Source organism: Mercenaria mercenaria, chromosome 2 (genome assembly GCF_021730395.1).
Source record: "Mercenaria mercenaria strain notata chromosome 2, MADL_Memer_1, whole genome shotgun sequence".
Lineage (NCBI taxonomy): Eukaryota > Metazoa > Mollusca > Bivalvia > Venerida > Veneridae > Mercenaria > Mercenaria mercenaria.
In genome coordinates, this window is record NC_069362.1 from 53,749,624 (window position 1) to 53,775,179 (window position 25,556).

Sequence of the window (25,556 nt, forward strand, 5' to 3'; positions counted from 1 at the left end):
CTTCAGTAACTGCAGAGTTATTGCCCTTTAGTGCTTTTAAAGTTCATAAATTCCCACAAAAGAAAGTAACTCATTGCAGGATCTTCATGAAACTTATTACAAATATAGATCACTACAGGGCAGAGTTGTTTCCCCTTTATTTTATAAGAAACAGGAACCAACAAACCATTGCTGGGTCCTTTTGTACATAAACTGTGTATATCTGGAAATATAATCCAAAATATAGTCCCCTCATTCATAAAACAACCTACACAGTAATGGTTATAAATGCACCAGATTTGCTGTTTGATCAGCTGTTTGTAATTAATATAATATTTCATACATACTTGAAGCTGCCAATTGTTTATTTTGATATAGATAAATAATGTACCATTGATAACACAAAGCTGAATGAAAACTGAAATACAGTAAATAAGCACAAAAACATACACCAAATATCAGATACACTATTTAACCAATTCAACCAATGAACAAAAGAAAATAATATTTTATTGTAGCTTTTTAGCTCACCTGAGCACAAAGTGAAAGCTATTGTGATCGTTCACCGTCCGGCGTCCGTCCGTCCGTCCGGTCCGTTCGTACGTCATCCGTCCGTCCACATTTTCCTTTAAACAACATCTCCTCCTAAACTACCAGGCCAATTTTGATGAAACTTCACAGGGATGTTCCATGGATGGTCCTCTTTAAAAATTATTCAAAGAATTGAATTCCATAATGAACTCTGATTGCCATGGCAACCGAAAGGAAAAACTTTAAAAATCTTCTTCTCAAAAACCAGAAGCCCTAGAGCTTAGATATATGGTGTGAAGCATTGCCTAGTGGTCCTCTACCAAGTTTGTTCAAATCATGACCCCGGGGACAAAATTGACCCCGCCACAGGGGTCACTTGATTTTACATAGGAAAATCTTAATCTTCTTCTCAAAAAACAGAAGCCCTAGAGCTTAGATATTTGACTTGTAGCATTGCCTAATGGACCTCTACTGAAGTAGTTCAAATCATGACCCTGGGGTCAGAATTGGCCCCCGCCCCAGGGGTCACTTGATTTTACATAGGAAAATCTTCAAAATTTTTCTAAAAATAAACCAGAAGGCCTAGAGCTTAGATATTTGACATGTAGCATTGCCTAGTGGACCTCTACAAAATTTGTTCAAATCATGAATTTTGACCCCGCCCCAGGTGTCACTTGATTTTACTAAAAATAAACCAGAATGCCTAGATCTTAGATATTTGACATGTAGCATTGCCTAGTAGACTTCTACAAAATATGTTCAAATCATGACCCCTAGGGTCAAATTGACCCCGTCCCATATGGTTTCTTGATTGTACATAGAAAAATGTTCAAAATTTTCTAAAAATAAACCAGAAGGCCTAGAGCTTAGATATTTGATATGTAGCATTGCCTAGTAGACCTCTACAAAATTTGTTCAAATCATGACCCCCGGGGTCAAAATTGACCCCGCCCCAGGGGTCACTTGATTTTACATAAGAAAATCTTCAAAAATTTTCTAAAAATAAACCAGAAGGCCTTGAGCTTAGATATTTGACATGTAGCATTGCCTAGTAGACTTCTACAAAATTTGTTCAAATCATGACCCCCGGGTCAAATTGACCATGCCCCATAGGGTTTCTTGATTGTACATAGAAAAATCTTCAAAATTTTCTTAAAATAAACCAGAAGACCTAGAGCTTAGATATTTGACGTGTAGCATTGCCTAGTAGACCTCTACAAAAAAATTTCAAATCATGACCCGGCCCCAGGGGTCACTTGATTTTACATAGGAAACTCTTCAAAAATTGTCTAAAAATAAACCAGAAGGCCTAGATCTTAGATATTTGACATGTGGCATTGCCTAGTAGACTTCTACAAAATTTGTTCAAATCATGACCCCCAGGGTCAAATTGACCCCGCCTCATGGGGTTACTTGATTGTACATAGAAAAATATTCAAAATTTTCTAAAAAAACCCAGAAAGCCTAGAGCTTAGATATTTGACCTGTAGCATTGCCTAGTGGACCTCTACAAAAGTTGTTCAAATCTTGACCCACCCCCCAGGGTCAAATTGACACAGCCCCAGGGGTTACTTGATTGTACATAGGGAAATCTTCATAAATTTGCTAAAAATAAACCAGAAGGCCTAGATCTTAGATATTTGATATGTAACATTGCCTAGTAGACTTCTACAAACTTTGTCTCAGGGTAAAATTGTTCCCACCCCAGGGGTTACTTGATTGTACATCGGAAATTCTTCCAAAAAAATTCTAAAAATCATCAGTTTGACATTTGAAACATGTAGCTTATATTACTCTGGTGAGCGATCCAAGGTCATCATGACCCTCTTGTTTGATTTATACTATTGATTATAATTGGTCAAGAAAGTGTTCATAATTACGAGCCACGCCATGAGAAACCCAACATAGTGGCTTTGCGACCAGCATGGATCCAGACCAGCCTTCTCATCCGTGCAGTCTGGTCAGAATGTATGCTGTTCGCTAGCAGTTTCTCTAATTGTGCCCCCGATGAGTGGTGGGGGCATATAGATTTGGTCTTGTACATGCGTCCATCCGTCTGTCTGAAGTCTTGATGTGCCTAGCTCGGAATGTATTTGATATAAATTAATGAAGCCTTGCATAAGTCTTTATCATGATATGAACTTGCGCACCTATTTTTCATCTGGCTCCGTGAATGTTTGGAAATGTTAAGTTTTAGAAAGCTGAAATATTCGTACACTTACATCGCATTAAATTCAAAGGGATAAAAATAACACAGCAAAACATGTTTCATACATAAAAATGTGTGTAAATAAACGCTTTTTGTAAATTTAATAATTCTTCAAAGATGGGTGTAAATATTACAACTTAACTGTCTCAATGCGTGTCACACAACGTTTGTGTACATGTTTAGAAATTAATTTACATCAAAATAAACCATCGATATTCACTCAAAAATGGGTGGTAATTTTGAGTAATGCTGATGTAAATACTCTGTGTTAATAATGTATTTCTATTTATTGAAATTTAATGTGTTTACATGTGAAAAAAGTAATAAAATCGGAAATGTTCAAATATTTATTAAACACAGTAGGTGTGTAAAAATGGTGAATGTTTCGAAGTGAAATTATTATTCTATTTGGATATAAGTTACGGATGAAAGTGGATATATATAAATATTTGTTCAAACTTGGAAGATTTTATAAGTATAGTTTGATTTACACCCATGTTTATAATATTTCCCTGCATGATTTCAATTGACTGCATGCGAGTGTGATTATGATAAGATCAGATAATGTTCTTCGATGTCAGGTGGTTACGTTTGAAATTCTTATCTTGCTGCAGCATGTATATTATGATATCGGCCTCAGGGAGTTAATATCAATGGTTGAAAACTTGCATAAGTCTTTAACATAATATAAACTTGCACACCTCTTAATTTTTGGCTGGCTCCAACCCCTAATTTTAGCTTGCCTATTCAAAGAATAGTCTAGCTATTCTGCTCACCTGGCATTGGCGTCGCGTCGGCGTCACACCTTGGTTAGGTTTTTGCATGCAAGTACATAAAGCTATCATTTAAAGGCATATAGCTTTGAAACTTATTTTTAGCTCACCAGAGCCAAAGGTTCAGGGTGAGCTATTAGGATCACTCACCGTCCGTTGTCCGTCGTCCGGCGTCCATTGTCCGTAAACTTTTACTTTAAATGACACCTTCTCATAAACCACTAGGCCAATTTCATCCAAACTTCACAGGAATGTTCCTTGGGTGAAGCTCTACAAATCTTTTCAAAGATTTGAATTCCATGCAGAACTCTGGTTGCCATGGCAACCGAAAGGAAAAACTTTAAAAATCTTCTTCTCAAAAACCAGAAGTTCTAGAGCTTAGATATTTGGTGTGAAGCATTGCCTAGTGGACCTCTACCAAATTTGTTTAAATCATGACCCCGGGGTCAAAATTGACCCCGCCCCAGGGGTCACTTCATTTTACATAGGAAAATCTTAAAAAATCTTCTTCTCAAAAACCAGAAGACCTAGAGCTTAGATATTTGACATGTAGCATTGCCTAGTGGACCTCTACTAAAGTTGTTCAAATCATGACCCTGGGGTCAAAATTGACCCCGCCCCAGGGGTCACTTGATTTTACATAGGAAAATCTTCAAAATTTTTCTAAAAATAAACCAGAAGGCATAGAGCTTAGATATTTGACATGTAGCATTGCCTAGTGGACCTCTACAAAATTTGTTAAAATCATGACCCCCGGGGTCAAAATTGACCCCGCCCCAGGGGTCACCTCATTTTACATAGGAAAATCTTCAACAATTTTCTAAAAATAAACCAGAAGCCCTAGAGCTTAGATATTTGACATATAGCATTGCCTAGTAGACTTCTACAAAATTTATTCAAATCATGACCTCCGGGGTCAAATTGACCCCGCCCCATAGGGTTACTTGATTGTACATAGAAAAAATTTCTAAAAATAAACCAGAAGGCCTAGAGCTTAGATATTAGACGTGTAGCATTTCCTAATGGACCTCTACAAAATTTGTTCAAATCATGACCCCCATGGTCAAAATTTACCCCGCCCCAGGGGTCACTTGATTTTACATAGGAAAATCTTCAACAATTTTCTAAAAATAAACCAGAAGGCCTAGAGCTTAGATATTTGACATGTAGCATTTCCTAATGGACCTCTACAAAATTTGTTCAAATCATGACCCCCATGGTCAAAATTGACCCCGCCCCAGGGGTCACTTGATTTTACATAGGAAAATCTTCAAAAATTTTCTTAAAATAAATCAGAAGGCCTAGATCTTAGATATTTGACATGTAGCATTGCCTAGTAGACTTCTACAAAATTTGTTCAAATCATGACCCCTGGGGTAAAATTGGCCCCGCCCCATGGGTTACTTGATTGTACATCGGAAAATCTTCCAAAAAAATTCTAAAAATCATCAGTTTGACATTTGAAACATGTAGCTTATATTGTGCCGGTGAGCGATCCAGGGTCATCATGACCCTCTTGTTGTTTTTTTTCTAGGTCAATTACCAACCTCTCTGGATCAAGTCCCATAACTCTGACATGTATTTTGAGCAAATTATGCCCCCTTTTTGGACTTAGAAAAAATTCTGGTTAAAGTTTTACATGCAAGTTTCTGTCTCAAAAACTAATGCAGATATTGAATTGAAACTTAAAATGTGTCTTTTGGGTTATAAAACTAGTTGATAGCAGCAAGTCCCATAACTCTGACCTTCATGTTGGCCTAATTATGCCCCCTTTTGGACTTAGAAAATTCTGGTTAAAGTTTTGCGTGCAAGTACATACAGCTATTACTAAAAAGCATATAGATTTGAAACTTTTTTTTTCTTTTTCTAGATCAATTACCAACCTCACTGGGTCAAGTCCCATAATTCTGACATATATTTTGGGCAAATTATGCCCCTTAATGCACTTAGAAAATTCTGGTTAAAGTTTTACATGCAAGTTACTATCTCCAAAACTAATGCAGATATTGAATTGAAACTTTACATGTGCCTTCGGTGTTATAAAACTAGTTGATAGCAGCAAGTCCCATAACTCTGACCTTCATTTTGGTCAAATTATGTCCCCTTTTGAACTTAAAATTCTTCTGATATTTAACCTTTTTGGGTAATATTTTCCTGCTTCTGGGACAATATTTCGAAATCGGACAGCTCTTGTTAGAGTTATGGGCCCAGAAATAGTAAAATAATGCACATTTTCACCTGATATGTGCCTAGCTCAAAAAGACTTTGATGTAAATTGATGTGACCTTGCACATATGGCATTCTTCTTGAGAATCTTAGTGCTTAGTTCAGAGTTACTGCCCTTGAATAGCCAAATTAGTGGATTTTTTGTTTGTGATGCTCATAGCTAAAAAAATATATGGCCAAGCATAGTGAATCCTTTTCATAAAATGTTTGTTTAGGCTATACCCCATCAAGACTGCAAACATTTGAATTATTGCCCCTTATTTGTGACAAATGTACCAGTGAGGGGCACATCCTGTGTCCTACAGACACATTCTAGTTGCAGTAGGCTTTGAAAGTGAACAGCATGGATCCTGACCAAACTACGCAGATGCCCAGGCTGGTCTGGATCCATGCTTGTCGCAGACGCACTAAGTTGGTTTTCTCATGGTGTGGCTCATAATGTAATCAGGGTAGACCTGAAACACTATGACATTACATATTTGGTTAAAAAGTCGGAAGTGTGGAATTTAAAGATGAAAGGTCAGTCTGTATCACACAACATTTTTTAAAACCAGTTTTTCACAGTAGTTAACCTAAGATATGTGTTGTAGCATTATATAGTTACAGGGAATCAATCCTATCTATTTTCGTTGCAAATCAAGGAAATCTGGATCAATCCCTCAAAGGTACCATGCGATATATACCAAATGAGATATACTATTAAATTTAAAATTGTGGTCTTCCTGCATGTGCAAAGAACGTCTGACTTCAAATTTTTTGGAAGAAAACTCTTTTTCCTTGTGCGTAATAAGGGTCCACATAACTTGTCTGAGCCGCAATGTCTTGCACATCAGTACACACATGTGCAGTATTGGTTTGTTTTGTTTTTTTTCCAAAATCTTTAAATCGATACAAATGCATATTTCTAGGCAAGCTGATGAACTGTAACAATTCCTGATTGAGGCACTCCTTATTAATCCCCTGCCACGAGTGGTGGGTTTATAAGAATGGTCTCCGTCTGTCCTTCCGTCCGTCCTTCATGGTCTGTCCGTAACACTTTCGTGTCAGCTCCATGTCTCCTAAACCCCTTGAAGGATTTTTATGAAACTTGGGTCAAATGATCACCTCATCAAGACAATGTGCAGAACTCATGAGTCACCCATGTTTGCTCAAGGTCAAGGTCACAGCTCAAGGTCAAAGGTTTCATCCTTCCATTTTGTGTCCACTCTGTATCTCCTAAACCCCTTGAAGGAATTTTATAAAACTTTGGTCAAATGATCATCTCATCAAGACAATGTGCAGAACTTATGAGTCAGCCATACTGACTCAAGGTCAAGGTCACAACTTAGGGTCAAAGGTTTGAGCCTTCTATTTTGTGTCTGCTCAATATCTCCTAAACCTACTGAAAGATTTTCATGAAACTTATGTCAAATGATTACCTCATCATGACGATGTGCAGCACTTATAAGTCAGACATGTTGGCTCAAGGTCAAGATCACAACTCAGGGGTCAAAGGTTTGAGCCTTCTATTTATGTCTCCCCCCCTCTGGGGGAGACATATTGTTTTTGCCCTGTCCGTCCGTCCGTCCTTCCGTCCGTCCGTCCGTACGTCACACTTCATTTCCGAGCAATAACTGGAGAACCATTTGACCTAGAACCTTCAAACTTCATAGGGTTGTAGGGCTGCTGGAGTAGACGACCCGTATTGTTTTTGGGGTCACTCCGTCAAAGGTCAAGGTCACAGGGGCCTGAACATTGAAAACCATTTCTGATCAATAACTAGAGAAACACTTGACATAGAATGTTGAAACTTCGTAGGATGATTGTTCATGAAGAGTAGATGACCCCTATTGATTTTGGGGTCACTGCTTCAAAGGTCAAGGTCACAGGGGCCTGAACATTGAAAACCATTTCCGATCAATAACTAGAGAACCACTTGACCCAGAACGTTGAAACTTCATAGGATGACTGTACATGCAAAGCAGATGACCACTATCGATTTTGGGGTCACTCTGTTAAAGGTCAAGGTCACAGGGGCCTGAACATTGAAAACCATTTCCGATCAATAACTACAGAACCACTTGACCCAGAATGTTGAAACTTCATAGGATGATTGGTCATGAAGAGTAGATGACCCCTTTTGATTTTGGGGTCACTCCGTCAAAGGTCAAGGTCACAGGGGCCTGAACATTGAAAACCATTTCCGATCAATAACTAGAGAACCACTTGACCCAGAACGTTGAAACTTCATAGGATGACTGTACATGCAAAGCAGATGACCACTATCGATTTTGGGGTCACTCTGTTAAAGGTCAAGGTCACAGGGGCCTGAACATTGAAAACCATTTCCGATCAATAACTACAGAACCACTTGACCCAGAATGTTGAAACTTCATAGGATGATTGGTCATGAAGAGTAGATGACCCCTTTTGATTTTGGGGTCACTCCGTTAAAGGTCAAGGTCACAGGGGCCTGAACATTGATAATCATTTCCGATCAATAACTAGAGAACCACTTGACCAAGAACGTTGAAACTTCATAGGATGATTGTACATGCAAAGCAGATGACCCCTATTGATTTTGGGGTCACTCCGTTAAAGGTCAAGGTCACACATGGGCCTGAACATTGAAAACCATTTCCGGTCGGTAACTTGAAAACCACTTGACCCAGAATGTTGAAACTTAATAGGATGATTGGTCATGCAGAGTAGATGACCCCTAACCATTTTGGGGTCACTCTGTTAAAGGTCAAGGTCACGGGCCCGAACATTGAAAACCATTTCCGGTCAGTAACTGGAGAACCACTTGACCCAGAATGATGAAACTTCATAGGATGATTGGTCATGCGGAGTAGATGACCCCTAATGATTTTGGGATCACTCTGTTAAAGGTCAAGGTCACAGGGGCCTGAACATGGAAAACCATTTCCAATCAATAACTTGAGAACCTGTCAACCCAGAATGTTGAAACTTCATAGGATGATTGTTCATGCAGAGTAAATGACCCCTATTGTTTTTGGGGTCACTCCGTTAAAAGTCAAGGTCACAGGGGCCTGAACATTGATAACCAGTTCCGATCAATAACTTGAGAACCACTTGACCAAGAATGTTGAAACTTCATAGGATGATTGAACATGCAGAGTAGATGACCCCTATAGATTTTGGGGTCAGTCTATTAAAGATCAAGGTCACAGTGGCCTGTTCATGTAAAATCATTTTTTTGGAAATAACTTGAGAACCACTTGACCTAGAATTTTGAAACTTAATAGGATGATTGGACATGCAGAGTAGATGACCCCTATTTATTTAGGTCACTTGATCAAAGGTCAAGGTCACATGAGCCTGAACAGTGACTTGAGAACCACTAGGCCAAGAGTGTTGAAATTTAGTGGGATGACTGGACATGCCAAGTAGATGATCCCTATTGCAGCCAACCATCAGTGTCTCTTTGACTTTCGCTCCTGACTCCTATTGACTTCTTGCCTATAGGACTTTGCATTGGGGGAGACATGCGCTTTTTTACAAAAGCATTTTCTAGTTTGTGTCTGCTCTGTATCTCCTAAACCCCTTGAAAGAATTTTATAAAACTTGGGTCAAGTGATAACCTCATCAAGATGATGTGAAGAACCCATGAGTCAGCCATGCCCTATCAGTGTCAAGGTCACAATTTAGGGTCAAAGTTTTGAGCCTTCCATTCTGTGTCCGCTTTTTATCTCCTAAACCCCTTGAAGGATTTTCATGAAACTTGGGTCAAATGATCACACCATCAAGAGGATGTGCAGAACTTATGAGTCAGCCATGTTGGGTCAAGGTCACAGCTCAGGGCCAAAGGTTCGAGTCTTCCATTTTGTGTCTGCTCTGTATCTCCTAATCCTCTTGAAGGATTCATATGAAACCTTGGTCAAATGATCACCTCATCAAGATGATGTGCAGAACTCATGAGTCAGCCATGCAGGCTTAAGGTCAAGGTTGCACCTTAGGGTCTAAGTTTTGAGCCTTCAATTTTGTGTCCACTCTGTATATCGTAAAACCCTACAAGGATTTTCATCAAACTTGGCTCTCATGATCACTTCATCAAGAACTCATGAGTCAGCCATGTCAACTCAAGGTCAAGGTCACAACTCAAGGTCAAAGGTTTGAGCTCTGTATCTTCTAAACCCCTTGAAGGATTTTCATGAAACTTAGGCCAAATAATCACCTCATGAAGATGATGTGCATATTTCATGAGTCAGCCCTGTCAGTTCAAGGTCAAGGTCACTGCTCAGGGTCAAATGTTTATCCTTTCGTCATCCATAACAGTGACGGGGGATTTAGCTGTCTTTCAGGCTGCCTTGTTTCATATTATTTTAGTACTGTTACTCTAATTCAGGAGATGATCACATGATTCAATACTCCTTCAATACACTGTTCACCATGTAGGCACTCTGTGTGTTAGCATTGTATTGTTTGTTATATTTTGTTGATGTACCACTGATTGATATTGTACTTAATTGACTAATGCAGCAGATAATGCTTCTACATATCCTTATATTCTATGTTCTTTTGAGAGTTTCTTACTTGTTTAAGGTCTTTGACAGTATATACTTTAATATTTTTCAGCCAGCTACCATACAGACTGTACCACCTATAACGGTAATGTTTGCTAAGTATCCAAAAGTGTCAGAGTATGATTTATCCTCGGTTAAGGGTGCAGTTTGTGGTTCTGCCCCACTTAGCAAGGAAATAGAAGATGTTGTAAAAACCAAGCTGAAACTACCCTGTAATAACCAAGGTAACTCTTGGTCTTAAAACAAGTAGTATAGTCTATAGTGGAGAAAGCTTGTAGCATTTTTTCTCATCTGATTTTTTGGAAAAAAAATGATGAGTTACTGTCATCACTTGATCGGCGTCAGCGTTGCATGGTTAAGTTTTATGTTTAGGTCAGTTTTTCTCCTAAACTACAGCTATTGCTTTAAAACTTGCAACACTTGTTCACCATTATAGGCTGACCCTGTACAGCAAGAAACATAACTCCATCCTTCTTTTTGCAAGATTTATGGCCCCTTTTGGAATTAGAAAAAGTCAGATTTCTTGGTTAAGTTTTATGTTTAGGTCAACTTTTCTCCTAAACTATCAAAGCTATTGCTTTGAAACTTGCAACACTTGTTCAACATCATAAGCTGACCCTGTACATCAAGAAACATAATTTCATCCTGCTTTTTGCAAGAATTATTGCCCCTTTTGGACTTAGAAAATCAATTTTCTTGGTTATGTTTTATGTTTAGGTCAGCTTTTCTCCTAAACTATCAAAGCTATTGCTTTAAAACTTGCAACACTTGTTCACCATCATAAGCTGACCCTGTACAGCAAGAAACATAACTCCATCCTGCTTTTTGCAAGATTTATGGCCCCTTTTGAACTTAGAACATATCAGATTTCTTGGTTAAGTTGTATGTTTAGGTCAACTTTTTCTCCTAAACTATCAAAGCTTTTGCTTTAAACTTTGCAACACTAGTTCACCGTCATAAGCTGACACTGTACATCAAGAAACATAACTCCATCCTGCTTTTTTCAAGAATTATTGCCCCTTTTTGACTTAGAAAATCAGTTTTCTTGGTTGAGTAATATGTTTAAGTCAGCTTTTCTCAACTATCAAAGCTATTGCTTTAAAACTTGCAACATTTGTTCACCATCATAAGCTGACCATGTACAGCAAGAAACATAAATCTATCCTGCTTTTTGCAAGACTTATGGCCCCTTTCGGAAATCTGTCCTGCTTTTTGCAAGACTTATGGCCCCTTTCGGACTTAGAAAATATCAGATTTCTTGGTTAAGTTTTATGTTTTGGGCAGCTTTTCTCCTAAACTATTCAAGCTATTGCTTTGAAATTTGCAACAGTTTTCACCATCACAAGCTGACTACAGTAAACCTCACTTATAAGGAACAGTTTGGGACCTCTAAAAATTGTTCCTTATAAGGGAGGTTCCTTATATCCGTATAGCGAACTAGTTCCTTTTAAGGAGGTAGGTTACCTTCATATTTGTATGTGCGCATGTCCAACTGGAAGCTAACGTGACGATTTACGACGACGTTTACGACAAACTAAATGTGTTTGTATATTCATTCTTTTGAAAACAAATCATAAACTTGTCTTCGATCTGATGCTTTATGGTTTAATAATGCAGAAATAATGAATAAATTGCCGCAGAAACGCTTCAAAACAATGTTGCCTTAAATGACGTCATTGACGTCATGACGTTACGTGTCAGTTACCGCAGAAAAATTAATAGCTTTTATCTTGAAAGTACGTAATTCTGTACATCTTTATTTTAGCTATTTTCAAATAACAATTATTTGCTGAAATATTTTTTATGAGTCTTTTGCTCTGAATAATAATCAATATTTTGCTTCTTTTATGTAGTTATATTGAAATGTTATGCGGAATGTAAGAAAATGGATGATGGCAACCAATGTTATTTGGAATATAGTTGGGTGAAAGGTTACTTCTTACGGCCATTTTCAAATAAAAAGTCTAGCAGTTTGATTTGTAATACCTATTTTTCAGGTTCCATTGATAATTTGTTACTTACATACTAAAACTAAGATCTAAAATTGTTCAAATTTCAGTAGAAAATTGTGGTTTCTTGAATTGAACTGATGTTACCATGGAAACAAAGCCCGTGACCTATGTATCGAAATGTAAAATTCAAAAGCGTTGACACTGGTCTATTTAAGAAACACAGCTTCAGCTTTTTATTTTCATTTCAACAATATTCATGAGAATAATAGCAGCACGCTGAACGATTTTTCCATGAAAAATGGCAGACGAGGGGTACTGCTGTACGTATTCTAAGCTGTGAAATTTCTTTGAATAAATGCAAATAACACGAAAACGTAACCTACGTTAGAAATGATATGTTTTAAAGCTACATCAAGTAGAAAGCTAATCTTATTCAATATCTTTTTTAAAGAAATTACGACAAACAGCAAGATATAAGCTATTTTAAACATCTCTGTTGCCATGGTTACTTTAAAATTTAAGAAAAATAGGGTACCATGTAAAGTGCTTGGTATTTTGCTAATAATATTACCCAAATATTTCATGTTGGTCATTAACAGAATGGCACTAAAGCCGTCGAAAACCCCTATTTTTATACATAGTTGTTTAAAAATGAGAGAAAATGCGTTACCATGGAAACACGAGCCCCGCGACATATACATTTTAAGCTTATATTAGAAAGATAACGTGCATACCAATAAATCTATCAATTATGCAGACTTCTACGGATATCAATGAAACTAAAATACACTGAAAAGTGTTAAATATACGTATTTTCCTTCTTCTTTTAATATGAAATACCTTTGGAGGGTCATGCTCTTCAAACCTGGATAAAAATTGAACTTGAAAGGACAGAGAAAAACGACATTGAGATTGTAGCAGTTAAAACTTCATATTACACGAAATACAGAAAAATGCTGCGGTTCAACTAATTTGAATTTACCCTTGTAACAAGGTAACCTACCTCCTTAACCGAGGTTTGTATAACGAACACAATTTGTATAGCGAACACTATTTGACTGACGTTTGAAAAGGCCTATGTATTCACTTTATGGGCCGAAAATGAATCCTTATATGAAAAAGTTGCAAGTCTAGTACAGGCCCTTTCCTGGAGAGATGGTAAGGTAAACTCAGTCTGCATGCATATGACTGAAATAGTGTTGAAACACGACGTTAAACCTAGACTAAGCCAAAATGTACGTCGGTGAGAATGACCGTAATTTGTGTTTATTTTTGATGGTTATTTCTATCTTCTTTTTAGAGATGGTTACATAGTGACATGTTGCAGTTACTCCCCTTACCTTGCTCGACTGCATGCTATGTGAATGCATCAATACTAATATAAAATAAGTCTTGAAATTGTTAAATTAGACTACCCATTAAAATTTAAAAGTAAGGTGTTTATGACATACAGTGTATTACGACTAGACAATGGTACAATACATACGGTTAAAGTGAAAATTATACGAATAGTTTTGCTATTGTCCCATTTTAGCACCTGCTACATTTTTTACAATTGAAAATTTGGTAAATTGGGCTGTTTGCCATTGTTAATCACGGGTAAAAAACACATTTATTTAGGATAGTATTATTGTGACCGTGACCGAGACTGATTTCGATCACTATTCTTAACATGAAATACCTAATACATGTAGCTCTCGAGCATAACCTTGAGTAAATATAAGTTTACTATCGTCTAGTAGGTAAATTTGGTAAACGTTAATGCTGAAATTATATAGATCTATTTTCTTTTTATCGTGTATATCATAGCAGAGATTTCATTTGCACGAAAGCGCGTAAAAGTGCCGACGTTACTCTGACATCATCAGAGATTCTCCTGTTTATTTCCGTTTTCAATCATTTTTATGCCCCCACTTTGGGGGGGGCATATAGATTTGCTCTTGTCCTTCCGTCCTTCCGTCCGTCCGTCTGTCCTTCCGAAAATGTTGTGTCGCGCATAGCTCTGAAAGTATTTGACGTAGAGTCACAAAACTTTACAGGAATGTTGGTCAGCATGTGTAGTTGTGCACCTGGGGTTTCGCGTCCGGATTCATTCAGTCATGTAGAAGTTATGGCCCCTGACTTTGTAAAAATTGGTCATTTTAATGTTGTGTCGTGCCTAGCTCCAAAAATATATGACCTAGAGTCACAAAACTTTACAGGCATGTTGGTCAGCATGTGTAGTTGTGCACCTGGGGTTTCGCGTCTGGATTAATCCAGTCATGTAGGAGTTATGGCCCCTGACTTAGTAAAAAATTGGTCATTTTAATGTTGCGTCGCGCATAGCTCCAAAAGTATTTGACCTAGAATCACCAAAGTTTACAGGAATGTTGGTCAGCATGTGTAGTTGTGCACCTGGGGTTTCGCGTCCGGATTCATTCAGTCATGTAGCAGTTATGGCCCCTGACTTTGTAAAAATTGGTCATTTTAATGTTGTGTCGTGCCTAGCTCCAAAAGTATATGACCTAGAGTCACAAAACTTTACAGGCATGTTGGTCAGCATGTGTAGTTGTGCACCTGGGGTTTCGCGTCCGGATTCATCCAGTCATGTAGGAGTTATGGCCCCTGACTTAGTAAAAAATTGGTCATTTTAATGTTGTGTCGCGCATAGCCCCAAAAGTATTTGACCTAGAATCACCAAAGTTTACAGGAATGTTGGTCAGCATGTGTAGTTGTGCACCTGGGGTTTCGCATCCGGATTCATTCAGTATTGTAGGAGTTCTGGCCCCTGACTAATGTCATGTAGTGGGGGCATCTGTGTCCCATGGACACATTTCTAGTTATTCTTTATGTCTGTTCGTTATAACCGAGGTGTTTTCAATTGAATTTTGTACTTTGGGACTGGAAAATGTGTTCCTTATAACCGAGTGTTCCTTATAACCGAGTTCCCTATAACCAGGATTTTTACATTGAATAAAGAAGGAATTAGATCGGGGAATTGAAAACTGTTCCTTATAACCGAGTGTTCCTTATATCCGAGTTCCTTATAAGTGAGGTTTACTGTATGTACATCAAGAAACATAACTTCATCCTGCTTTTTGCAAGAATTATTGTCCTTTTTTGGAATGAATTTGATATTAGGTCATCTGGGGTCAAAAACTAGGTCAACGGATCAAATCAAAGGAAAAGCTTGTTAACACTCTAAAGGTCACAATTTCGACCCAATCTTAATGAAACTTGGTCAGAATGTTACCCTATATACAATCTTGGATGAATTTGATTTTGGGTCATCTGGGGTCAAAAACTAGGTCACCAGGTCAAATCAAAGGAAAAGTTTGTTAACACTTTAGAGGCCACATTTATGACTGTATCTTCATAAAAATTGGTCAGAATGTTACTCATGATGATCTTAAAGTTCAGTTTGAATCTGGGTTATGTAGGGTCTAAAACTAGGTCACCAGGTCAAATCAAACGAAAAGCTTGTTAACACTCCAGAGGCCACATTTATGACCATATCTTAATGAAACTTGGTCAGAATGTTAATCTTCATGAACTATAGGCCATGTTCAAATCTGGGTCAGGTGGGATCAAAAACTAGGTCACTGTGTCAAATGAAAGGAAAAGCTTGTTAACGCTTTAGAGGCCACATTTATGACTGTATCTTCATGAAACTTGGTCAGAATGTTAATCTTGATGATCTTTAGGTCAAGTTCAAATCTGGGTCATGTGGGTTCAAAAACTAGGTCACTGTGTCAAATTAAAGGAAAAGCTTGTTAACGCTCTAGAGGCCACATTTATGACTGTATCTTCATGAAACTTAGTCAGAATGTTGATCTTGATGATCTTTAGGTCAAGTTCGAATCTGAGTCATATGGGGTCAAAAACCAGGTCACCAGGTCAAATCAAAGAAAAAGTTAGTTAACACTTTAGAGGCCACATTTATGACCATATCTTAAACTATCTTGATGATCTTTAGGTCAATAGGTCAGATGAGCGATACAGGGTCTTCATGGCCCTCTTGTTTAAGACTTCTGAGATGCAGCATAAAGAACTACTTTGTTTGAATGTAACGTTTTTGTATTTGAACTTTGGTTGTAATTTTGTTGATTGAGGCATCCACATTATCTACCTACACATGTATATTACATTCATGAGTGTCCAAATAACTTTTATTCCTTGAATATTGGTGTTTTTCTTGTTTTCCAGGATATGGAATGACAGAAATTGGTGTAACACATGTAAATGGGAAGGATACATTTAAATATAAATCAGTGGGAAAACTCCTTCCTTTGGTCGAGATAAAGGTATTTTTGTTGCAAAAAGAAAAGCTCTAACTTATTTCAGAGATTAGAACTTATAACCTCTGTTTTAGACGTCATTATGGTCTTTCATATTACACTAGGCTGAATGATTAAACTAATATCAAGGTTATGAGTTCAACAATGAAAATGTCTGACCAATATAGAAGTTCCAAGTTCTGTCATAAGATGAATATTCATTACAGTCTTTTTTCAACAGTAGAAATTATTTTGTTGTAATTTCAATGCTTCTTTTTATGCCCCTGAAGGGAGGCATATTAGTTTTCAACTGTCCGTCTGTTTGTTTGTTTGTTCGTGACAACATTAACTTTTTGCATGAAGGCACTTTCCTCGCGAACCACTGCACCCAGGACCTCTAGACTACACATGCTGATAATACTTATCGAGTACACAACCCATATTGACTTTGTGGTCACCAGGTCATGGTCACCAGGTTAAAGGTCAAGGTGCTGCTGGGGCATTTGTCACCATTAGTGACAGCTCTTGTTACAATAAATCATAGCTTTTGGCTGAAAAATCTATAAGACATAAAAATACCATTTTCAGAAATGAAATTATTCAGATCCCAGATCAATTAGGAGCTAACAGATGTTAAGTTTATGCATGAAGCCAATTAAATGTATGTATTTGTTCAGATAGTGGATGTAGACACTGGCAAGACTTGTGGTGTAGATGAGGAAGGGGAAATTTGGATCAGATGACCTCAGGTTTGTCTTGGCTATTTCAATGCACCTGAAGAAACTAAAAACTTCTTCATCGATGGCTGGGTCAAAACTGGGATGCAATTTTCATTTTTAGCTCACCTGTCACAAAGTGACATGGTGAGCTTTTGTGATCACGTGGTGTCCGTTGTCCGTGCGTGCGTGCGTGCGTAAACTTTTGCTTGTGATCACTCTAGAGGTCACATTTTTCATGGGACCTTTATGAAAGTTGGTCAGAATGTTCATCTTGATGATATCTAGGCTAAGTTCGAAACTGGGTCACGTGCGGTCCAAAACTAGGTCAGTAGGTCTAAAAATAGAAAAACCTTGTGACCTCTCTAGAGGCCATATGTTTGTATGGATCTTCATGAAAATTGGTCATAATGTTCACCTTGATGATATCTAGGTCAAGTTCGAAACTGGGTCATGTGCCATCAAAAACTAGTTCAGTAGGTCAAATAATGAATAAACCTTGTGACTTCTCTAGAGGCCATATTTTTCATGGGATCTGTATGAAAGTTGGTCTGAATGTTCATCTTGATGATATCTAGGTCAAATTTGAAACTGGGTCATGTGCAATCAAAAACTAGGTCAGTAGGTCAAATAATGAAAAAAACCTTGTGACCACTCTAGAGGCCATATTTTTCATGGGATCTGTATGAAAATTGGTCTGATTCTTCATCTTGATGATATCTAGGTCAGATTTGAAACTGGGTCAACTGCGGTCAAAAACTAGGTCAGTAGGTCTAAAAATAGAAAAACCTTGTGACCTCTCTAGAGGTTATACTTTTAAATGGATCTTCATGAAAATTGGTCAGAATGTACACTTTGATGATATCTAGGTCAAGTTTGAAACTGGGTCAGGTGCCATCAAAAACTAGGTCAGTAGGTCAAATAATAAAAAAACCTTGTGACCTCTCTAGAGGCCATATTTTTCATGAGATCTTCATGAAAATTAGTGAGAATGTTCACCTTGATGATATCTAGGTCAGATTCAAAACTGGGTCACATACCTTCAAAAACTAGGTCAATAGGTCAAATAATAGAAAAATCTTGTGACCTCTAGAGGCCATATTTTTCAATGGATCTTCATGAAAATTGGTCAGAATTTTTATCTTGATGATATCTAGGTCAAGTTCAAAACTGGGTCACATGAGCTCAAAAACTAGGTCACTATGTCAAATAATAGAAAAAACGACATCATACTCAACACTGGGTCATATGGGAACAGGTGAGCGATTCAGGACCATCATGGTCCTCTTGTTTGTTTTACATCTTTATAGGTCATTTGTCAATGTGAATCTTTAAACCAGTGTCAAGCATTTTGTATAACCAGGAAAAATATTTTAGGAAAAAAAATGGATATTTTTTCTCAAGTTATACTTCTGATAAGGTAAGCAAGAGTTCTCTGTGACAAATAAAAATGTCATGCAACGCAATAGACATTATCCACTTCTGATTCATGTGAGAACATGACATATATTTATGGAAACCCAGTTTATGCTGGTACAAAACCTAGGAACAATAAGTAGCTTAATTAGTGGTTTAACTGACTACAATATGTAAATGAAATACAAAAGGTACTGTACAAAAAACCTTAATGATTTGAACCATAGAAACATATGGGATGCTGGTCACGACTTGCCAGTTGCTAGTTGCCAGTTGTCACTTGCTACTTGCCACTTGCCAGTTAAATAAGGGAAAAGTGCTTATAAAATATTTATTTTGGGTAAAGAACTGCAAATAAAAACTTGTTTTGATAGAAAATGACAACATCTAAGTAAGCTTAGTTGTGCATATTTTTAGCTCGACTCTACGAAGTATAAGGAGAGCTATCCTACTCGACCCGGCGTCGGCGTCTTTCCGCGTCCCCACCTTGGTTAAAGTTTTCTTAAACTTTCGCTTTTTACAACTTATCTCTGTAATTACTTGATGGATTTGATTCAAACTTGAAATAGTTATTCCTCATCATCATCCACATCATCTGACATAAGGGCACCCATATTTCCTGATTTTCTCCCCTTTTCACTTAGAGTGAAAGTGCATCAAAAACTTTAACCTTAAAAACTATCTCTGTTATTACTGAATGGATTTGATTCAAACTTAAAATACTTGTTTAACATCATCACCCACATCATATGACACAAGATGCATAACTCTGGCACAAATTTTTAGCTCACCTGTCACATAGTGACAAGGTGAGCTTTTTGTGATCACCCTTCGTCCGTCGTCTGTGCGTCCGTGCGTCAACAATTTCTTGTCTGCAGGATAGTGGTTTCATTTATGATTTTATTTTAACCAAACTTGCACACAACTTGTATCACCATAAGATCTCGATTCCTTTCTTGAACCGGCCAGATCCCATTATGGGTTCCAGAGTTATGGCCCCTGAAAGGGCCAAATTTAGCTATTTTGACCTTGTCTGCACAATAGCAGCTTTATTTATGATTTGATTTTTACCAAACTTGCACACAACTTGTATCACCATAAGATCTTGGTTCCTTTCTTGAACCGGCCAGATTCCTTTATGGGTTCCAGAGTTATGGCCCCTGAAAGGGCCAGAATTAGATATTTTGACCTTGTCTGCTCATTAGCAGCTTCATTTATGATTTGAATTTAATCAGACTTGCACAAAACTTGTGTCACCATAAGATCTCAGTTCCTTTCTTGAACCGGCTAGATCCCATAATGGGTTCCAGAGTTATGGCCCCTGAAAGGGCCAAAATTAGCTATTTTGACCTTGTCTGCACAATAGCAGCTTCATTTATGATTTGATTTTAACCAAACTTGCACACAACTTGTATCACCACAAGGTCTTGGTTCCTTTCTTGAACTGGCCAGATCCCATCATGGGTTCCAGAGTTATGGCCCCTTAAAGGTCCAAAATTGGCTATTTTGTCTTTTGCAGCCATATAGAGACTTCATTTATGGTTTTATTTGATACAACTTCCAAACTTCCAAAATATCTTCAACAACAATAAATCTTAGATTCCATGACAAATCAAATCCAATCGTAGGTTCCAGAGTTATTTTATATCTGATTACCTCCCCTGATTGTAATCAAAATGGATTTATATCAGTAAGTACTTATAGGACTTATTTGAAATTTCATAATTGTCATTAGTTGGACTGAGACAATCAGGGTAGATAACTATGGACTGATTTTGTCAAATTACCTCCCTTTATTTCAAATTAAAATGGGTATATATCTGTAACTAATGAAGATAGTGATCTGAAATTTCATTTATGTCAACAAATTTATTTGGCAGAGCCTTCTTTTGTTCACTTACAATATTTTTTTTTAATTACTTCCCTTTTACGTTACTATAAATAGCTTATTTTTAGGAACTTTTTTATTATTGGCCGTAGGGAAAAACCAAGACCACTTTTCTGTGGTACAACATGGATGGTACTTCCAATATTTAGGTGCATTTTGACATATCTGTACCTTGTAAGAATTGTTTTTTCTTTTTGGTTAAATTTCTTCCCTTTGTTGTTCCTGTCCTTTGGACTTAAATATTTATACTGAGGACCTTCTTGTCCTCAAGTGCAATGATAACAGGTGAGCGATATAGGGCCATCATGGCCCTCTTGTTTATGAATTATTCCTCCTTTTTACTTAGAATTTCAGGTTCAAGTTTTGATGCACTTTCGCGCTATCTCTGTTATTACTGAATGGATTTGATTCAAACTTAAAATACTTGTTTAACATCATCACCCACATCATATGATACAAGATGCATAACTATGGCACAAATTTTTTATGAATTATTCCTCCTTTTTACTTAGAATTTCAGGTTCAAGTTTTGATGCACTTTCACTCTATCTCAGTTATTACTGAATGGATTTGATTCAAACTTAAAATAGTTGTTCAACATCCTCACTCACGCCATATGACACAAGATGCATAACTCTGGCACCAATTTTTCATGAATTATTCCCCCTTTTTACTAAGAATTTCAGGTTAAAATTTTGATGCACTTTCACTCTATCACTGTTACTACTGAATGGATTTGATTCAAACTTAAAATAGTTGTTCAACATCATCACCCACACCATATGACACAAGATGCATAACTATGGCACCAATTTTTTATGAATATTTTCTCCTTTTTACTTAGAATTTCAGGTTCAAGTTTTGATGCACTTTCACTCTATCTCAGTTATTACTGAATGGATTTAATTCAAACTTAAAATAGTTGTTCAACATCATCACCCATGCCATATGACACAAGATGCATAACTCTGGCACCAATTTTTCATGAATTATTCCCCCTTTTTACTAAGAATTTCAGGTTCAAATTTTGATGCACTTTCACTCTATCACTGTTACTACTGAATGGATTTGATTCAAACTTAAAATAGTTGTTCAACATCATCACCCACACCATTTGGCACAGTTTGCATAACTCTGGCACCAATTTTTCATGAATTATTCCCCCTTTTTACTAAGAATTTCAGGTTAAAGTTTTGATGCACTTTCACTTTATCTGTGTTATTACTGAATGGATTTGATTCAAACTTAAAGTAGTTGTTCAACATCATCACCCACACTATTTAACACAAGGTGCATAACTCTGGCACCAATTTTTCATGAATTATGCCCCCTTTTACTTAGAATTAAAAGTTAATTTTGATGCATTTTCACTATATCTCAGTTATTATGAAATGCATTTGATTCAAACTTGAAGTAGTTGTTCCACATTATCACCCACATCATATGACACAAGATGCGTAACTCTTGCCCAATATTTTATTAATTATGCCCCTTTTTGCTTAGGCTATACTTATATAGTGTTTTGATACATTTTATCTGTACCTCTCTTATTACTTAATATTTTTGACACGGACTCCGGCAATTGGCAGCGTTTTTTTTTTCACCAAAATATTCGGCGAAATTCAGCCCCATTCCCCCCTCAAAATATTTTTTTTTTCCCCCCAATTCCGATGCCTAAAATTCCCCTCCAAAAATAAAAAAAAATGCCAGTCAATTAAATCATAATTCACTAGTTTATTTTATTTATTTTCATATAGAAAACAAATTACCACGGTATCTCGCGTTTTGTTTACATCGACAACAGTTGGAGTAACTTCACTTGATAAATCAGAATCATCGAAGTGCTTTATTATTCTGCACAACAACGCTGTTGAATGTTAGTCTGTAAATGATTTGCATTCTATTTGTTTGGCCGGGTAGTGTTGAGTTTTCCATCTTCTAGTCAGTCAGGGTTTGATTTTATGCTTTGGGAAGGAACTAGTCCAACGCATACATTTTTTAGCTCACCTGAGCACAAAGTGCTCAAGGTGAGCTTTTGTGATCGCCCTGTGTCTGTCGTCGTCTGTCCGTCAGTCGTCCGTCTGTTGTCGTCAACAATTTGACTGTTAACACTCTAGAGGTCACAATTTTGGCCCAATCTTAATGAAACTTAGAATGTTACCCTCAATAAAATCTTGGATGAGTTTGATATTGGGTCATCTGGGGTAAAAAACTAGGTCACCAGGTCTAATCAAAGGAAAAGCTTGTTAACACTCTAGAGGTCACAATTTTGGCCCAATCTTCTTGAATCTTGGTCAGAATGTTACCCTCAATAAAATCTTGGACAAGTTCGATATTGGGTAGTCCGGGGTCAAATCAAAGGAAAAGCTAGTTAACACTCTAGAGGCCACATTTAGCAATGTAATACAAATATTTACAAAACTTTAAATTAGATTTTGTTATTGAATTGACATTTAACTACTTACAGAGTATGATGTCAGATGATTGGTCAGCAGTGAATAAGAAGCTTAGAGAGCATGGTCTGACCCCTGTAAAGTATACATCATACCTCAGGTACTAAGTGATATAGAGAGCATGGTCTGACCCCTGTAAAGTTGCAGCATCCAGCTGATATACATCATACCTCAGGTACTAAGTGATATAGAGAGCATGCATTTTTCTTGCAGTTATTGCACCATTCTTACAAAATAATTTGAGCCGTGCCATGAGAAAACCAACATAGTGCATTTGCGACCAGCATGGATCCACGCAGTCTGGTCAGGGTCCATGCCGTTCACTTTCAAAGCCTACCGCAATTAGAGAAACCATTAGCGAACAGTATGGATCCTGACCAGACTGCGTGGATCCATGCTGGTCGCAAATGCACTATGTTGGTTTTCTCAGGCTGGTCTGGATCCTTGCTGATCGCATATGCACTATGTTGGTTTTCTCATGGCGCTGCTCATTTCTTAAACAGCTGATAAATAATAAAGATTTTTTCCAAGTGATGTCCTGCGAAAGTACAGCATGAAAAGCAATAATTACCAAATTTTGAAATACATCTGAAGACTGTAATGTATTTTACACTCTCTTGTGCCATTTTGAATGTGTATGAAATGGCAGAAATTTGAAATAGGTATACAGAACTGATGGTGAAAAGTTGTTATTTGAACTACAATTTGACTGGTTTAAGGAGTTTTTCAAGAGAAGGAGAGGGGCTCTTTTTATGTTTTGCTGTAGCTTTGAAAATATATAATAATATGACACGAAAGATCTTTTTAAAAAGAATATTGGAATGATTACATTTGGAAAAATCATGGCTGTTAGTGAGTCTGCTTTCCACATATGTTTTAAACCCATTTGAGCTCTGAAACTTAGGTGAGCAATTTACAGCTGTCGTGATCCTCTTGTTTATGAAGAATGTATAGGGATTAGGGAATATGCTTTTTTCTGTAAATGTGGTTTGTTTACTAATAAAAATAAAAATGAGTTTCTGTTTTAGGATCTATGGTTTGTCTAGACAGTAACAGTAATAAGATGGTGAGAGAGAACTTCCCGTCACTGATGGCAGACTGATCGCAGACAGACCCTTGTACAGGACCTCATCACCAAGAATACTTACCAGGCTTATTGTGTAGGTACATACGCTTATATACATGTATTAAGAAATTTCCCATCAAGTTATCTAGAATTCTAACACGACTCGCAAAATAACCTACATTTATGTAGAGCAAAATCTGTTTCGGGTTATTCTGCAATAAACCACTCGAGTGCAGTGATGTTATCTGAATAACCAGGCTTTTTCGTTCTTATGCGAAACAATATACCACTCAGGCCTACGGCCTTTGTGATATATTCTTACACATAAGAACTCAAAGCTTGTGTTATTCTACAATAAACCATGTTTGGGAACTTATTATTTCTTAAATACAATATAGTGAAACCTATGTTAAATCATGAAATCGGTTTCATTGAAAATAACCACTCTCGGCTGGAAATTTCTCAATTGATGACTTCCGTTTATGTTGTGGGTTGTTTTGCGTAGGGAGTCAACACTGTACTGTATGTGTTGTTAAATTAGGCCTTTTATTTTTGATCTTTCGGTTTACGGAACCGCCGCTCAAAAAAACGTGTGTTCAGAAAAAAAAAAAATTGGAAAAACGTGATTTTTTTTATTTCCTCCGCTATGACATGAAAGCTTGCAGAAGAAAAAATGCATCGCGTATTCCAAAAAGAAAAAAAATGTCTCGTTCTTCGAATATCAGTCACATCAACATTAGGAATTCCTATAATTCTATTTTTAAACTTCATATCTTATGCATGACGTAAACATCCAATTAAAATTTCCGATATATACTGCGCCCAATCAGCATGCTTGTTACGCAATTTACGAAACGTTTAAAAATGGCTGCGCCCAGGCTGTATTATTTCCAAAGTTTTGAAGTAATTTTAATGAAAATGCAAGAACATTCAAAGTTGCGATGTAGTGCTTTCCTGAAAAAATGGCCAATTGTCGGTGATATGCAGTCTGTATTTAGTATACAACTACGTTTATGGTAACTGTCGTTCCAATAGCGCAATGCTTATTACGGTGATTCTATGCACCGCTTATTACGCGAACTTGAAAGCATTTTTTCCCGAAAAATATCATTTAAATACACAATGATGACAGTACTTTTGTTTGATGATATAAACTGGTACAGGGGACATTAAAACGGTGTAATTGTAAGGCCCGGTAAGCAAACGTTTAGCCTGTACAGCTTTTTGGTGTCCGGTAACCTATTTGTTTATAAGTTATGAATTACGTATTTTTAATGAAATTATTGTACGTTATATATTAACATCAGATTAATGTTGATTATAGATGTAATTACTGTCTTTTCCAATGTAGCTGTGCAGTAGATGTGGCAAGACAAATATTGACTAACAGAATTTTCAAAGATCATTGCAAAGATGAACTGTTGTGTTACATGGCCTATTCATAAAATAAATTAACAAATACCAAGAAAACCATATGAGGAAAGGCAATGCTTCCAGTTAACAGACATAGGCTAGGTGTCTGTTTACCAGATGGCTAGACACTTCCTATTCCTAACACTTAAAAA

The 25,556-nt window shown here is 37.0% G+C and overlaps 1 protein-coding gene across 1 annotated transcript; it reads left to right on the forward strand.

The window, feature by feature from the left end:
• The first annotated feature begins 257 nt into the window (after nt 1–257).
• Nucleotides 258–17,195, forward strand: LOC128549331 (luciferin 4-monooxygenase-like). Its single transcript, XM_053525930.1, has 4 exons — nt 258–299; nt 10,297–10,468; nt 16,382–16,479; nt 17,130–17,195. Exons 1-4 carry the CDS (start codon nt 258–260, stop codon nt 17,193–17,195), a joined length of 378 nt encoding a protein of 125 aa, XP_053381905.1.
• The last annotated feature ends 8,361 nt before the right edge of the window (nt 17,196–25,556 follow it).